The sequence below is a fragment of the Scylla paramamosain genome, chromosome 30 (assembly GCF_035594125.1).
Source record: "Scylla paramamosain isolate STU-SP2022 chromosome 30, ASM3559412v1, whole genome shotgun sequence".
In the NCBI taxonomy this organism is placed as follows: domain Eukaryota; kingdom Metazoa; phylum Arthropoda; class Malacostraca; order Decapoda; family Portunidae; genus Scylla; species Scylla paramamosain.
This window is the reverse complement of record NC_087180.1, coordinates 9,004,051-9,020,385: the sequence shown is the minus strand read 5'-3', so window position 1 is coordinate 9,020,385 and position 16,335 is coordinate 9,004,051. Positions and strand designations below refer to the sequence as shown.

General features: G+C 40.6%; 1 protein-coding gene across 4 annotated transcripts; it reads right to left on the bottom strand.

Moving 5' to 3' along the window:
• Window positions 1-122: 122 nt before the first annotated feature.
• Window positions 123-13,401, bottom strand: LOC135116227 (cytochrome P450 2C15-like). 4 transcript variants are annotated; one of them, XM_064033584.1, is made up of 12 exons: window positions 13,337-13,394; window positions 11,973-12,161; window positions 9,285-9,413; window positions 9,010-9,133; window positions 8,292-8,422; window positions 7,573-7,742; window positions 6,859-7,089; window positions 2,794-2,899; window positions 2,258-2,438; window positions 1,342-1,460; window positions 1,103-1,243; window positions 123-639 (listed from the first exon to the last, which is right to left on the bottom strand). In XM_064033584.1, the coding sequence occupies exons 3-12, from the start codon at window positions 9,409-9,411 to the stop codon at window positions 455-457; spliced, it is 1,515 nt and encodes a 504-aa protein (XP_063889654.1). In that variant the 5' UTR covers window positions 9,412-9,413; window positions 11,973-12,161; window positions 13,337-13,394; the 3' UTR covers window positions 123-454. The 4 variants fall into 4 exon arrangements, with proteins under 4 accessions (XP_063889654.1, XP_063889655.1, XP_063889653.1 ...); XM_064033585.1 differs by having other exon boundaries at window positions 12,029-12,161; XM_064033583.1 differs by lacking the exon at window positions 11,973-12,161 and having other exon boundaries at window positions 13,337-13,401.
• Between the last annotated feature and the right edge of the window lie 2,934 nt (window positions 13,402-16,335).

Here is a 16,335-nt window from a genome sequence, read left to right as displayed (position 1 = left end):
AAACTCTTTAACTTGTATTATACACATCACTATAGGTGATATACTGTTACATCATGTACAACGTAATCTTTTAATGATAATTTGATAATAGTCAATCTATCTACATACACTGAATACCTCTATATTATTATTATTATTATTATTATTATTATTATTATTATTATTATTATTATTATTATTATTATTATTATCACCCTTATTATTATTATTATTATTTATTTATTTTTTTACTTATTGTGCATTTTTATGCTCTAAGGAATCTTGACAAGGGCACAAAAAAGAAAATAAGTTCCTTTCATCTTGCTGATCTGGAGTGCCAAAAGCACCTTCGCTCTGATGCATCCAGAGGGAGTACTGGAGCCATAGGCAAGGATGCAGAAATAAGACTGTGACCGGAGAAGCCCATTGAAGAGAACAGTGTGATTTAATAAGGTTCAGGGTCTGTGCTAGACTCTTAGTCACAAGTTGAGCGGCATGTAAAACTGGCAGTATATCGCGGTGGGCGGGTGAATAATGGACTGGTATCGTCGATAGGGCTGTGCTCCTTGACAAGCGTGACGTTGAACTTTTGCATCATGTGAGTGAAGAACAGGAAGAGGGTTTGTTTGGCCACTTGTTCCCCAGTACATATCCGCTTACCTGAAATGGAAAGCATGGGTATAATGGGTTTGTGGCCTTCTAGGCTTAAATTGAATTTATGAAGTGTGCCCATTAGAATGATGACCACAGTCAATCCTTGACGAAATTTAGATGAGAAATATCAGGGGCAGAAATTATTATCCTAGATGAGGGATCGGATTACAGAGCGAATGATAAAAGAATACAATAAGGAAGGTTGGTAAGTGGTGGAACATGTGAAGAGACTAAGAAGAGAGAGATGAAATGTATGTGAAGGTGAGGCGCAGGAAGGGCAGTAGCCAGTAGCAGTTTGACTCAGCTCCCACCATTCACTAACTACTTTATTGCATTTTTCTTTTCCATGACCTCTCATACTGGTCATTCCTCCTTCAGTTACCTGCATTGCAATACTCCTCAGTGCCTCCATAGTGATGCTATATTTTCGCTAAAATTCTCTATGAGCAGTCTTCCATCGGACACTTACCTGTTCCGAAGGGCATGAAGGCGTTATTCCACTTGTACTTTCCATTTTCATCAAGGAAATTCTGAGGATCGAACTCATTACTGTTCTTCCAGTACTCAGGATTTTTGTGGGAGTCGTCCAGGTTGGTCAGCAGCCAGGTTCCTGCAGGGAGGGTGACAGGATCAGTGCGATGCAGCTTTCGTTCTCTAACTACAGGTGTTTATATGTGACACTGCTTCGGCTATCAAAGAATACAGTACCTTTGGGTATGTCGTAGCCGCCAATCTTGCAGTCCTCGTTGGTAATATGTGGGAGAGAAAACTTAGGCAAGTTGAATGCTCTTTGCACCTCTTGAATGGTGGCCTGCACGTATGGCAACCTACGGAAGGAAGGGAATAATGCCTCAGTGGTGTGGTGGTCAGCAGTCCTGCCGGAGAAAGCGGGATTCGTAGCTTTAGGAACACTATCAGCCACCAAAGAAACTATGAGATCGAATGCTGCAGCAACTCGTTTATCCCAGGATAAAGACTTTTTGAGAAATGCATTGTTCCCAATCCACCCAACACACACGTGTGTACTGGCAGTTGATGGTGTGCTGCTCAGTTGTTTTACTTTGTGCATTGATGCAATAAGTTTCTGCGTACCTCGCCTTGTTTATCACTTATGGTGTGGCACAAATCACCTTTCAGGTCTTTTGTACAAGCTCGTAAAATACACAAGATAAAAGAATTCGTAGCCTTTCGTTCTTCCCTGAAAGTTAAGGCCTAAACTCCTTGGCTTTCGTTCAGTAACTATTCACTGCTTCAGTGTGGAAGAAGACAGTTCAGTTGTTTCTTCCTAGCCACGTATATAGATATGGGACCATTCGAATGTGAGCTGAACACGCGAATCCTTAAAACAGCGAGTCGCTTATGTACTGCTGCTCTCTGTAATGTGAGGATGAATACTAACAGGAAAATGTAACTCTAAGATACATTTGGTGAAGGACTTTCCTTCTCCAAGAATGAAAATTCGACTAAAAGTCAGACTTAGCGATTTCATGTTTTTCAATTTAAGAAATCTACATGTTCATAATTAGTAAAAGGCTGACAGACAGTAGGGATATGGCAGGGTGTGTTAGTTTGGCCAATGTCATGACAAGGTAAAGTATTAAGTTTGGAAGAAGGGGTATCTTACGATTCCATGTCGTAGAAGGAAGGACGGCGTTCCTTGCCGACGACCTCATCCAGCTCTTCGTGCACGCGGCGCTGCACGTGCGGGTGCTTGGCCAACAGGTACATAGCTGTTGTGAGGGTGCTCGAGGTGGGTTCCATGCCAGCTATGAACATGTCAACGATCACACCTTCCATCATGTCCACTTGAAGTGAGAAACGTAAGTTTATTAAGAATCTGTATAAATTCACATGAGCTTCACGACAGTCTTTGGGTTTTTACTGGCAAAAATTGTGCTTATTCTTCAGAGAAAAGTGCTGATTATTCACCAATATGTCTCTTGTCATTCACTTCCCTAATGTTCGCATTCATCTTCCTTCCTTACTATCACACTCACAATTATATAGAACATATTCCCTATCCTGTGCTTTATTAGGTCACATTCCAAACCTGACAATCATACAAGCACAGGCCACGTCTGCTGATTAATAATCCTTATCTTCCCTACTCCCTGCCACTTTCCTGTCACAATCTAAGACAAAGACAAAATTGATTCTTACAGTTGAAGTTGGGATTCTCTTTCTTCTCAATCTCCTTCAGGTAAAGTGCTGTGAAGTTATCGCCATTCTTGAGTTCTTCGTTGGTCATGAACTCCTTGATCTCCTCCTGAACAGGTCATGAGGAACTGTGTTAACTTGGCAGTGACATGATTGCAAATGTGATTGATGATGATGATGATGATGATGATGATGATGACCTTTTATTCACTCTTATAATGAAACAGCGCCAAAAATAAGTGATGGGTTACATGATTTCGTCAAAGGTAATTTTTCAACCATGCAATAACATTAGTACAGTATTACATAACACGTTTCTGTAGTCCAAGAGTAACAGATATGCATACAATGAATCACATAAAACATAGCGTTGTATCCTTGGACTGTAAATACAGTGAGCATGTATTTGCATCATTTGCATCCAAAATTTCAATGTAAGAAGACGCCGAGTTTAGAAAGATGGAGGAAAATTATACAAGACAAGAATGGAACAGGAGATGGGTGGGTGGCTTCTTTCAAGTGCTTACTCTCGTTTCTGCGCATATGAATCATCGGACATCCCTGCACAGTCCACATACGTCTGTGGAAGAGTGCAGCAAGGCGCGCGTTTTGAACTTGCCCTGCCCATTACCATCCCTCGCATTCATGTATCATCTGACCGCCTTTGCTCGTATAAGAACTTTCTCTTTAGTTTCCTGAACTCGTGTCACGATCTAATCGTGTAACGAATACTCATATAACGGGACCTGTTAATAAATTTGGAGGAAATAGTAGGCACCTGCAAAAATGATAATTACTTCCAGTGAGGTATGAAACACTGGTTCAGCATGTGCTGCGAACTTATCATAACCCAGCTGTGATCTCACTGAACGTTTTCCTTTTGTGACTCACAACACAAGAGGGTAGTCATAGCCTGCCCTCTAAAGACAACTCTATTCCTTCACACAAAACTACATGGACCTAATTACATACACAAACTTCACTCAATAATCTAAAGTAATATGGCGACTCCTACACCAGCCATGGAGTCCCCATCTGGGGAGGGTGACCACAAATGTCTCCAGTTCGGACTGCTCTTCCGGTATCGATCCTAAGTGTCTTGACACCCACATCAACTTTTTCTACATTAATTTCTGCAACATTCGCGGCCTTTGATCTAATTTTCAGTCTGTAGAACACCAACTCTCCTCTACTAAACCTCATCTTCTTTTCCTCACTAAAACACAGGTACGTGAGGCAACTGACAGTAGCCTCTTTTCTGTTCCCTCCTACTTTCTCTATCCTCATTTTCAATCCAAAGCTGGATGTTGCGTCAATGTGCACAACGACTTAACTTGCTCTCGTGCTCACGCTCTCGAATCTTCCGAGTTTTCCACCATCTGGCTACGACTACAGTCACTCTCAAACTAAATTTATCTATGCTCTCTCCCCTAACTCCCCTGACTGTAAGAAATTCTTTGAATACTTAACTTCCAAAGTGGAGCACATTCTTAAATTCTTTCCTTTTGCGGGGATCTCCATTCTTGGAGACTTCAATGTTTACCACCAGCTTTGGCTTTCCTCTCCCTTCACTGACCATACTAGTGAACTAGCCTTTAACTTTGCTATCCTCCACGACCTAAATGAATTGGTGCAACACCCTACTCGTATTTCTGACCGTCTAGGAGATACAACCAACATTCTTGACCTTTTCCTAACCTCTAATCCTGGTCATGCTGTTACCCTCTCTTCTCCTTTTGGCTCCTCCGATCACAATCTCATATCTGTATCTTGTCCTATCGCTGGCCTAAATCCACGGAAGGCTTATGGACCTGATGGGGTCCCTCTTATTCTTCTCCGAAACTGCATCTCCGTGCTTGCACTTTGCCTAGTCACTCTTTCATTTCGGTCTGTCAACATCTACCTTTCCTTCTTGCTGGAAGTTTGCTTACATTCAGCTTGTTCATAAAAAGGGTGACAGTTTTAATCCCTCAAACTACCATCCTATTGTTTTAATTTCCTGCCTGTCTAAAGTTTTTAATCTATCCTCAACAGGAAGATTCTTAAATATCTGTCACTTTAGAACCTGATGAATAATCTGATCGCGAGTATGGGTTTCGTCAAGGTCACTTTACTGGTGATCTGGCTTTCCTTAATGAGTCTTGGTTATCTTCTTTTAGAGATTTTGGTGAAACTTAGACATTAACTTAGAACTTAGAGTCTGGCACGAAGCTTTGATTTCCAAACTATCCTCCTATGGCTTCTATTCTTCTCTCTGTAACTTCATCTCAAGTTTCCTTTCTGACCGTTCTGTTGCTGCTGTGGTAGACGGTCACTCTTCTCCTAAATCTATTAAAAGTGGTGTTCCTCAGGTTTCTGTTCTGTTATCCACTATCTTCTTATTATTCATCAATGATTTTCTAAACCAAACTTCTTGACCTATCCACTTCCACGCTGATGATACCACCCTGCACTTTTCCACATCTTTTCGTAGATGTCCAACGTTTCAGGAAGTAAACAGTTCACGCAGGGAAGCCACATAACACTTGACTTTTGATCTCTGTAAAATCTCTGATTGCGGCAGAGCAAACTTAGTATTGTTCAATGCCTCAAAAACTCAATTCCTCCATCAATTAACTTGACACAACCTTCTAGACAGCTATCCCCTCTTTTTCATTGACACTCATCTATCCCCCTCTTCTACACTGAACATCTTGGGTCTGTCCTTTACTTATAATCTAAACTGGAAACTTCACATCTCATCTCTAGCTAAAACAGCTTTTATGAATTTAGGTGTTCTGAGTCGTCTGCGCTAATTTTTCTTACCTCTCTCCACAGCTGCTAACTCTGTACAGGGGCCTTATATCTCCATGTATGGAGTATGCTTCACATGTATTGTGGTGGGGGGGAGGGAATAGTTCCACTCATACTGGTCTTTTTGACAAAGTGGAATCAAAAGCTTTTCGTCTTATCAACTCCACTCCTCTAACTGGCTGTCTTCAGCCACTTTCTCATCGCCTAAATGTTGCATCTTTTGATATCTTCTATCGCTATTTTCATGCTAACTGCTCTTCTGATCTTGCTAACTGTATGCCTCCCCTCCTCCCGCAGCCTCGCTGCACAAGACTTTTTTCTTTCTCTCACCTCTTTTCTGTCCATCTCTAAAGCAGAAGTTAACTAGTATTCTCAACCATTTATCCCTTTCTTTGTTAAACTCTGGAATTCCCTGCCTGCTTCTGTATTTTCACTTGCTTCGGACTTGAATTCTTTCAAGAGGGAGGTTTCAAGACACTTATCCTGAAATTTTTGACTACCGCTTTTGACTCTTTTCGGGGACCGGCACCTCAGTGGACCTCTTTTTTTTATTTATTTTTTCAGTTTCGTTGCCCTTGGGTGGTGCCCTTTCTACATAAACAATAAATAAATAAATAAAATAAATAAATAAGTAAACAAATAATTATAAACAAAATACAGAAATATAAAACTAGAAAAAAAATATATATCATCGTTTTGGATCTAATGTGCTCAGTGATTATTGTAGTTTAGATTTAAAAGTATTCTATTATTTCTTTTTCTTTTCAAATAGAATCTGTGTAATGAATGCTGCGCCTTAGAATCTACACTATTATGTATAACTGTAATAATAACGGACTAAGATGTTTTGCATTTGCCATTTTCTGAGAGATTAGATGAGATATGTTTGCATATCTCAAGAGTGAAAGACGGTGTTTCATGTGTTGAGAAGCATATAGATAAGAATATGAAAATATTATCACATCTTCCTGTAGTATATTGACTGTATAAATAGTTTTGTATTACCTTAGATTCAACTAAAAAGAACCAGTATCTGATCTATTCAAAGGTTGAAGATCTTATTTCGGGATATCTTGGTTGTGAGGTGAATACGGTAACCATTATACCACAGGACGGGACGTCATATTCAAAGCCAAAACAGTTTGCACAAGAGTGAAAGTTTTCTTGTGAAACAAATCTTCCAAAACGTTCTCATGGGTGATTGTTCTCTAGATCCCTTGTGTTTTACTACCACTCCACACAATACACAGGTCACGAAAGCAAGCTAATCCATACCTTGATAAAAGAGCAAATCTTCTTGAGGCTCTTGAGGCCATTTCTGTGAGTGGGAATGTACTCTATTACTTTAAATATGTGTGGAATGTGTTGGTCGGGGGAGAGAGGATTGAAATCAGCTGGCACAAAGAAGTCCTCCACCATTTCGTTAAACCTGGCGTGGTTGTACGGGTAACGCTTCCCCATGACCAGTGCCCACAGTACATTGATGATTGAGCGGTGAAACAGATGCTGGAAAAAAAAAAAAAAAACCGGTGAAATCTTGTAAGATTAAGTTATTTAAGTATATTTTCTCACTCAACATCTACAAATTTTGTTTTGCTTCTACTACTTTTCCACGTCTATATCATCATCTCAATTCTAAGCCTAGTACTTGACTTGCACTATACTACTACAACGACCACCTCAATCTGAATATGGCGTTACTTCCACTGTACTCAAAGAATGTTAGTAGTAGGGTTTCATAAAGACAGTACCATATCGCCTCAGAAGAGGAAAACATATTGCTATTATTGTGACCAAGACAAGAACAGGTCAGCAACAACAACAACAATAAAAACAACAGGAACAACAACAAAGACAACAACAACAACAATAACAACAACGGAGATCAAATGTAAAACAAAAACAATTGCTTGTAATCAGCAACTCTTGGCATAGTGTAGAGTGCGTCATTTAAACATGAGGAGCGTACAGGTAAGACAAGGAACTCACACTCATTTCTATGGGGCGACCTCCTTCCTTCACCAGGACATCAATGAACTCTGCGATCTCATCAGTAGTGAGGGACTCGTAACTACTTTTGCCGAAGCCCAAGCCGCTGAGATGGCGAAGGAAAAATCTCTGCTGCTCCTGCCACAACTGTCCATTCGTTGCTATAATACCTGTGAAGAAGGTAAATATGTGTAATATGCATCCATTTACGCATGGGGGGTGACGTCACGCACATGGACTTGGAGATTAGTGTATTTGCAAAAAGTATGCAAGCTTATTTGGTTTTAAGTTTATATATACAGGGAGAAACATTTAATGTGCAGATCAGACACCTGTCTAACATTCGATATAGTGAAACGGCGAAAATTTAAAGCTTCGGTAATGGAAACTACAAATTTTTATCTCTCTCAACACCAGGAGGCTTGTTTTTGAGTCAAATTGTCAAATTCACATTGAAGGAATCGTGTTGTGGATGACAGGTAGCCATAAGTAATTATTTGACAACATGATTGGTATGCAGTCTTCCTAGGTTTTGAACTCCTTAATTTTGACTGCTTTAAATGTTGTGATCATCAGTTGTAAGTATGGTCATGTGACCCTAGTGGCCCAAAACCTGTGCAGCCTTGCTGTATGTCGTCCAGCAATCCTATATGAGTAATCTGCTTCAAATCGATGATCCAACAGTCTTGAAGCAGCCACGTTCCGACACCTGGACTTACCGATATTAGGTGTGCGGCCGTTCGTAATCATGATGTTCCTGGCACTGCCGAAGAGAAGATCAGGATGGTTGGCAGTGCTCTTGCTAGAAAAGGTCTCTTTGATGAGCTTGGGGCCGCTCACCATCACCACCCTTTCAAAACCCAGGCTCTCATTATTATCACCGACGATGAAGATTTTCGTGCAACTTTCTTAAGTTTGTTTAAATCACAGAAGAAAACTTAAAGGAACTATAGTACAATAAATCCGAAGCTGCCTGAACGCCAGAGAGAGAGAGAGAGAGAGAGAGAGAGAGAGAGAGAGAGAGAGAGAGAGAGAGAGAGAGACAGAGAGAGAGAGACAGAGAGAGAGAGAGAGAGACAGAGAGAGAGAGAGAGAGAGAGACAGAGAGAGAGAGATTAACTGGTTAACTTTCCTTGCCGTTGGGCAGCAAACATCATGGAGGTCAACATTAAACTCAGACGCTGTGTCGTGTGATAAGTGCACTATCACATGAGTGAGTATGAAATATCAGGTATTGCCATAAAGATGGTCACTTTATGATTTCATCCTACCAACAAATTCTTGGTGTGTCATGTGTTGTTTTAATGACGAACATAAGAACATAAGTCATATAGGAAGGGGCAATAAGTTGGAATCTAACATGACGCCATATGAACAATTTATTTCAGAACAGAAAATGAACCTATCAATCTAGCAAACAATATGTCTTTATGTTACCTGTTGCCGAATATTGCAAAGCTTGCTATGTCGCCGTATTTCTTCCTCAGGCCACGCAGCATCTCCACGCTGGGCCCGAACGGCATCGACAGGAGGGAACCCACCACGGGCAGGATCATCATTCCTGTCAACAGAGTCACCACATCACTAAAAGTATTCACGAGTAAAATATAAAGCTTGCTGTTGACATTACGACTCAATGTCCACGCGTAACGCACCCTGACTTTCGATCACCTGTTACTCAGAGTGCCTCACGCACCTGTAGCGTCACTCACCAGGAGGAAAGTTCTTGGGTCGCCCTTCAAAGACGTTGATGATGAGAAGGGTCGTGAACAGAACCAGCAGGAAAGTGGGAAGCCATGGTCCCACCAACCCCTCAACCCAGGCGAGGATGTTGGACATATCTACACAAAGTTCTTTCATTAGGAGGTGAACGGTTGAACCCACCGCATGTAAAGTAACCCTCAAATTTCCTACTATGTGATATTATTATTCAATTGTTCCATACATACTGCATTCATCGTAAAGTAAGAATAAGATCTTTCTCAAACCTAAGCATTTTTTTACACTCTATTCAGTGCATTATTTTATCTTCCAGTGACAATAAAAAAAAAAAATCATTAATATTGCCGAAACGATAATTACCCAGCGAGGTCTGAAGCACTGGGTCAGGGGGAGCTGTGAACTTATTAATAACCCAGCTATGACCTCACTCAGCATTTCCCTTTGTGTCTTACAACATGATGGGGAAGACAGCCTGTCCTTCTTAAGAAAACTCTTTCTTCACACATGCACCTAATTACCCACACACCCTTCACTCAAAATACTAAATACTATGGCGACACCAGCACCAGCACCAGCACCAGCCTCCCCATCTGGGGAGGGGTCTACAAAAGTCCCCAGATCGGACTAATCTTTTGGTATCGATCCTAAGTGTCTTGACACCCACGTCAACTTTTTCTTCATTAACTTCTGCAACATTCGCAGTCTTAGATCTAATTTTCAATCAGTAAAGTACCACCTCTCTTCTACCAAACCTCATCTTCTTTCCCTCACTGAAGTACAGGTGTCTGAGACAAATGACAGTAGCTCCTTTTCTGTTCCCTCCTAGTTCCTTTATCCTCATTTTCAATTCATAGCTGTATGTTGCGTCTTTGTGCGCAGCGACTTAACCTGCTCTTTTGGCCACTATCTTAAATCTTCTGAATTTTCCATCATCTGGCTACGAATGCAGTCACTCAAACTAAATTTATCTGTGTTGTATACCTCTCACCTAACTTCTCTGACTATAAGAAATTCTTTGACTACTTAAATTCCAAAGTGGAGCACATTCTGATTCTCTTCCCTTTTGCGGAGACTTCACTGTTCACCACTAGCTTTGGGTTTCCTCTCCCTTCAGTGACCATCCTGGTGATGAGCTAGCCTTCAGCTTTGCTATTCTCTACGATCTAGAGCAACTGGTGCAACACCCTAAGCGTATTCCTGACCGTCTAGGAGGTACAGCCAACATTTTTGATCTTTCCCTAACCTCTAATCCTTCTGCTTATGCTGTCAATCTATCTTCTCCGTTGGACTTCCTGTAAGGAAGCTAGGTCACCAGTAGAGTGGCCTTGACAGAACCCATACTGGCAATCAGATAGAAGATTGTGAAGTGATAGATATTTAAGAATCTTCCTGTTGAGGATAGATTCCAAAACTTTAGATAGGCAAGAAATTAAAGCAAAATGACGGTAGCTTGAAGAATTAGAACGGTCACTCTTTTTAAGAACACGCTGAATGTAGGCAAACTTACAGCAAGAAGAAAAGGTAGATGTTGACAGACAGAATTGAAAGAGTTTGACTAGACAAAGTGCAAGCACAGAGGCGCAGTTTCGGAGAACAGTAGGAGGGACCCCATCAGGTTCATAAGCCTTCTGAGCGTTTAGGCCAGCAAGGGAATGGAAAACATCATTACGAAGAATTTTAATAGGTAGCATGAAGTAATCAGAGGGTGGAGAAGAAGGAGGAACAAGCTCTTAATCGTCCAAGGTAGAGTTTTTATTAAAGGTTCGAGCTAGGACTTCAACTTTAGAGATATAAGTGATGGCAGCAGTGACATCTGGTTGAAATAAAGGAGGGAAAGAACAAAGTTACTGGAAGTGTTTTTGGCTAGATGCCAAAAGTCACGAGGTGAGTTAGGTCTCGAGAAATTTTGACACTTTCTATTAATGAAGGAGTTTTGACTAGTTGGAGAACAGACTTGGCATGGTTCCGGGCAGAAATGTTAAGTGCATGAGATTCTGGTAATGGAAGGCTCAAGTACCTTCTATGGACCACCTGTCTATCATGTATAGCACGAGAACAAGCTGTGTTAAACCAAGTTTTGGAAGGTTTAGATCGAGAAAAAGAGTGAGGAATGTATGCTTCCATGCCAGACACTATCACCTGTACCCATAGGTAGGTAAGGATAGGTAGGAACAGACTCTTTGTTAAACATCACGGAAATTGTCCTTTGTTTATCTTGTACAGGACACTTCTTTGTTGTTCGTCTGAACAAATATCGCCAACTAACACAATAGCAGGCCCCATTCTGATCACGTGGTGCTGATGCAAATGCTGATGTTACGTCTACTGTACATCCACTATATATTAGCCGGCGGCACCTCCCGAGGCAGAGAAGAGAGAGAGAGAGAGAGTGACACTCGCTGCAAGTAGCCGAGTCATGCGAGCCCTGCCGACTGACGGAGGGCTGCAGCTTTAGTGTGTGCAAAAACTCTAAATAAACCCTAAAACTAAGTGAAGTGATATCACTATTTAACTGATAACAAAGCACAGTGACGTATTCCTAGCTTCTCCAGTAACCTGAGACCTAACACCACCACGTTACTACAATATCCTGTAACGAGTGAACTCTTCTGTCGTTGGTGTAAATAAATTATTGACTTGATTCCAACTTTCTTTCAAGCCTACTTATATCACGTTACCTTAAATCAAATGTTCTTGCCACTGGCGTGACAAACAGTCGAGTAGATAAACACACCTCTTGGCACACAGAGACAAGTCTCTTGACACGGAAGCAGTAGCCTTTCCAAGGAAAATCAGCAAAATACCTCCTCAGGTCCCCCAAACTAGCAGAGGCAAAACGCCAGAGGCACCTCCGTTCTGGGGAGATCCTGAAGAAGGATTGGAGCGATAGGACAAAATACAGATATGAGATTGTGATTGGAAGAGTTCAACGGAGAAGAGGGTAACATCATAAGCAAAAGGATTAGAGGTTAGAAAAAGGTCAAGAATGTTGGGCGTACCTCCTAGACGGTCAGGAATACAAGTACGTTGTTGCATCAATTGCTCTAGGTTGTGGAGAATGGCAAAATTGAAGGCTAGTTCACCAGGATGGTCAGTGAAGGGAGAGGAAAGCCAAAGCTGGTGGTGAACATTGAAATATCCAAGAATGGAGATCTCCACAAAGGGGAAGAGAGTCAGAGTGTGCTCCACATTGGAAGTTAAGTACTCAAATAATTTCTTAAAGTCAGAAGAGTTGGGTGAGAGGTATACAGCACAGATAAATTTAGTTTGAGAGTGACTCTGTAGTCGTAGTCAGATGGTGGAAAACTAGGAAGCAGGTTAAGTCGTTGCGCACATAAACGTAACATGCATCTTTGGATTGAAAATGAGGATAGAGAAAGTAGGAGGAACAGAAAAAGGGCTACTGTCAGTTCCCTCAGACACCTGTGTTTCAGTGAGGAAAAGATGAGGTTTAGTAAAGGAGAGGTGGTATTCTACAGATTGAGAATTAGATCTAAAACCGCGAATGTTGAAGAAATTAATGAAGAAAAAATTGAGAAGGGGGGTTGGGGAGTCAAGACACACAGGGTAGATACCAGAAGAGCAGTCCGACCTGGGGACATCTGTGGTTCCCCCCCAGATAGAGACTCAGAGGCTGGTGTAGGAATCGCCATGATAATTTTGAATTTTGAGTGAAGGGTGTGTGTGTGTGTGTGTGTGTGTGTGTGTGTGTGTAATTAGGTACTTGTAATTTTGTGTGAAGGATGAGAGTTGTCTTTAGAGGGTAGGCTGTGACTGCCCCCTCGTGTTAAGAGACACAAAGGGAAACGTTCAGTGAGGTCACAGCTGGGTTTAATGATAAGTTCACAGCAACCTTTGAGCCAGTGCTTTAGACCTCACTGGAAGTAATGATCGTTTCGACAGGTGCCTAGTGTCTCCTCTTTGGCCGGTGCCCATCCTACATAAAGAAAAAAAAAAAAAAAAAACGAAATAAATAAGGTGGATCTCAATTTTCTACCTTTGCGCAGTGAGAGGTGTGATAAACAAGAATGTGAAATGTTACCTTACTGTCGGAACTCAAAGGAAGTGGATTGTAATATGACTGATGCGTAAAGTTGACTGAGACACATGTGATAAGACAAGTGGTTTTGTCAATAACAGATTTTATCTATCACGGATGCTTTGTGATATCCATCTTACCTTCGTTTTTTTATATGTATTTTTTTTTTTTTAAATGTAAGAGAGTCACTGGCCAAAGGTAACAAAAAAATATATATAGAAAATAAATAAATAAATAAAAATCTCACTTAAAAGGCAGTTCCCAGATAGTGCCAAATAGAATGATCATAGCAGAGGATAAGTGTCTTGAAACCTCCTTCTTGAAAAAGTTTAAGATATAGGAAGGAGGAAATACAGAAGCAGGCAGGAAGTTCAAAAGTTTACTAGAGAAAGGGATGAATGATTGAGAATACCGGTTAACTCTTGCATTAGAGACGTGGACAAAATCTTGGTGAGAGAAAGAAGAAGTCTTGTGCAGCGGGGCAGTGTACACAACATTTCAAGTGATCTATTTGTAAATAAAAACCTTTTGTACTTGTACATTGCTATACTCTCATTAGCAAACTAGTGATCTTAAGAAATGAGCCATTTATTGACCGCATACCTATAGCTATGAAGTGAGGCAGTCTGAGTAAATATTCTTCTGTTGTACCTGGTGGTTCAGTAGAATGATATTCACCGTAATGTCTCATTCCATAGCTATAAGCAAGGCAGTCAGGTGAATATCCTAATCCTCGGAGTCCCCGTCTGGGGAGGAGACCACGGATGTCTCCGGGTCGGACTGATCTTCTGGTATCGACTGTACACCACAGGGCATGGTTAGCTTGGCTAGAGGAGTTAATAAAGGTGGGGGGGGGTTTGTAAAATCCCTATTCCTATTCCTATTCCTAAATCGTCTATGTTCAACTTGTATCTTCTCCTTTATTTATTGATCAATTTCTTTAAATTAAAAAGCATTTTAATCAGGAATGATAGGATAACAATGTCTGATATAGTTTTTTCTTGTACGATAATAATTTTTTTTTGTTCGATGTCAAAAATGAAAATCAACTCCAACAAAAATTTCGATAGCAGACTTTGTTCACTTCTCATAAATTCATAAGCTGCCCATATATGTGTAACAGGAATAACAACGGAGGAGATAATTTTTATATTCCAAAATCACGTCATAAATTTTAAGGGGGTGATTATAATTCAGTTATTGCAGCTAGGGACTTGAAATTCACATGATATATACATCAGAATATGTTGAAAAAGCAGACGTAGTTTCATGTAGTTATTCCAGTTAGTTTTGTACATAGGCCGAGAGCGATTCACGATTTCACGCTTAATTAGCAGGGGGGAGGTTAAGGGGGGGTTCGAAAACAATTTTTGCTATATTTCGCCATATTTCTAAGTAAAAAGCAGTTTTAAACTGTTTAAAATAAATAACATGTTAATGCTAAAGAAATCTGATGCAGATACATTGATTATTTGCTGGATTTACGAAAAATATAATTGTATACCTAATTTTATTTTTTGTAAATAAATCTAAGAAAAATAGTTAGACTTAAAATTTTGCGCTGTTTAATATTGTACGCAGTGAGAGAAACGTAAATTTTCATGGGGGGATAAAGAAAAACGGGTATGTCAGAAATTTATGTGAAAAAAAAAGATCATGCATGTGTCTCGGCGGGTGAAACCGTGGAATTTCATGACAGATCTCATTACATAAGGGGGAGAAATTTTTAACAAAACGTTACATATATCAAAAGAAGCGGGAAAAATGCAGAAAATTCTAAAAGAAGAAAAAAATTTTTTTTTTTTTTAGGTCCGGATCGTATAACCTCCCCCTTAAGTCTTTCAAGCTCCCCGGTGCTACAGGTGAGAGGACATGGGGAATGTTATCATTTACCAACTGCATCACTTCAGCGACGCCTCCCAGAAGGCATATGAAGCGGTGTTATATTTGTGCATGACAGGTGGAAATGGGAAAAGGCACTGTTGTATAATGTACGGCAAAGCAAAGCTAACTCCCTTGAGACAGCTCACTATACTTCGTCTCAAGCTCACCGCTGCAGTTCTCGCGGTGAAACTTGATAGACAGCTGAAGGAACAGCTGGACGTTCCTCTGAAGAAATCGATATTCTGGACAGATAGCACTAAAGTGCTACAGTATATAAGGAACTCAGAGAACCTGTTTCGCACCTTCGTAGCGAACAGCACTGTGTTGATCAAAGAGTGGATGACATCAGAACAATGGAGATATGTGAACTCATCACTAAATCCAGCTGACAATGCTTCTAGAGGCCTATCTACTGCGAAGATATCTGCAGATTGTCGTTGGACACAGGAACCATCGTTTCTGTGGAAATGGGAACACGAGTGACCGTGTCAGAGTAAAGATGGTTAAAACTGGACCCACTATCCAGAGATTCTCAGCCTGACAACCATCGAATAGAGCTTATCATGCAGATGACGCCCATCCGACGTATTACAAGTTCTGTGGAACCATTGCTCTTTATGGTATTGCCATCTTAAAGCACTGACCCAGATTAGAAGATTCATCCTTTGACTGAAGCATGGTCATAAAAATAGTCAAATGCAGCCGCCATGGCTTCAGGCACATGAGCTCAGACAGGCTAAGATGGTGACAATAAGAACTCCTCAAAGCACAATGCACGAAGAGGAGATGAACATTCTGGAGTCAAAAAAAAAAAAAAAAAAAAAAAATAAATAAATAAATAAATAAAAAAAATAAATAAATAAAAATACAGAGGAAGTGCTTGATCTGTCGATTGGAATCCTTTATGGGTAAGGATGGATTAATCCATGTGGGAGGAAGGCTTGATCAAGCACCGATACAAGTCGGTATCCCATCCTCATACCAAGAGATCATCCTATCACAAAACTGATTTTATGAGTGGTGCATGAAAATTTGGTAAGTCACCCAAGAGGAGAGCACACTCTAGCTGGCTATGTTATGCCACAATTATTGGACTCCAAACTGTCACAGGCTGTTGC

Coding starts and splice junctions, on each gene's coding strand:
- LOC135116227 (XM_064033583.1), bottom strand. CDS start 9,411: ATGTCCAACATCCTCGCCTGGGTTGAGGGGTTGGTGGGACCATGGCTT. Junction 2,900..6,858: donor AGATTTGCTCTTTTATCAAG/GTATGGATTAGC, acceptor TGACCTGTTCAG/GAGGAGATCAAGGAGTTCAT. Junction 1,461..2,257: donor TCCTTCTACGACATGGAATC/GTAAGATACCCC, acceptor TTCCTTCCGTAG/GTTGCCATACGTGCAGGCCA.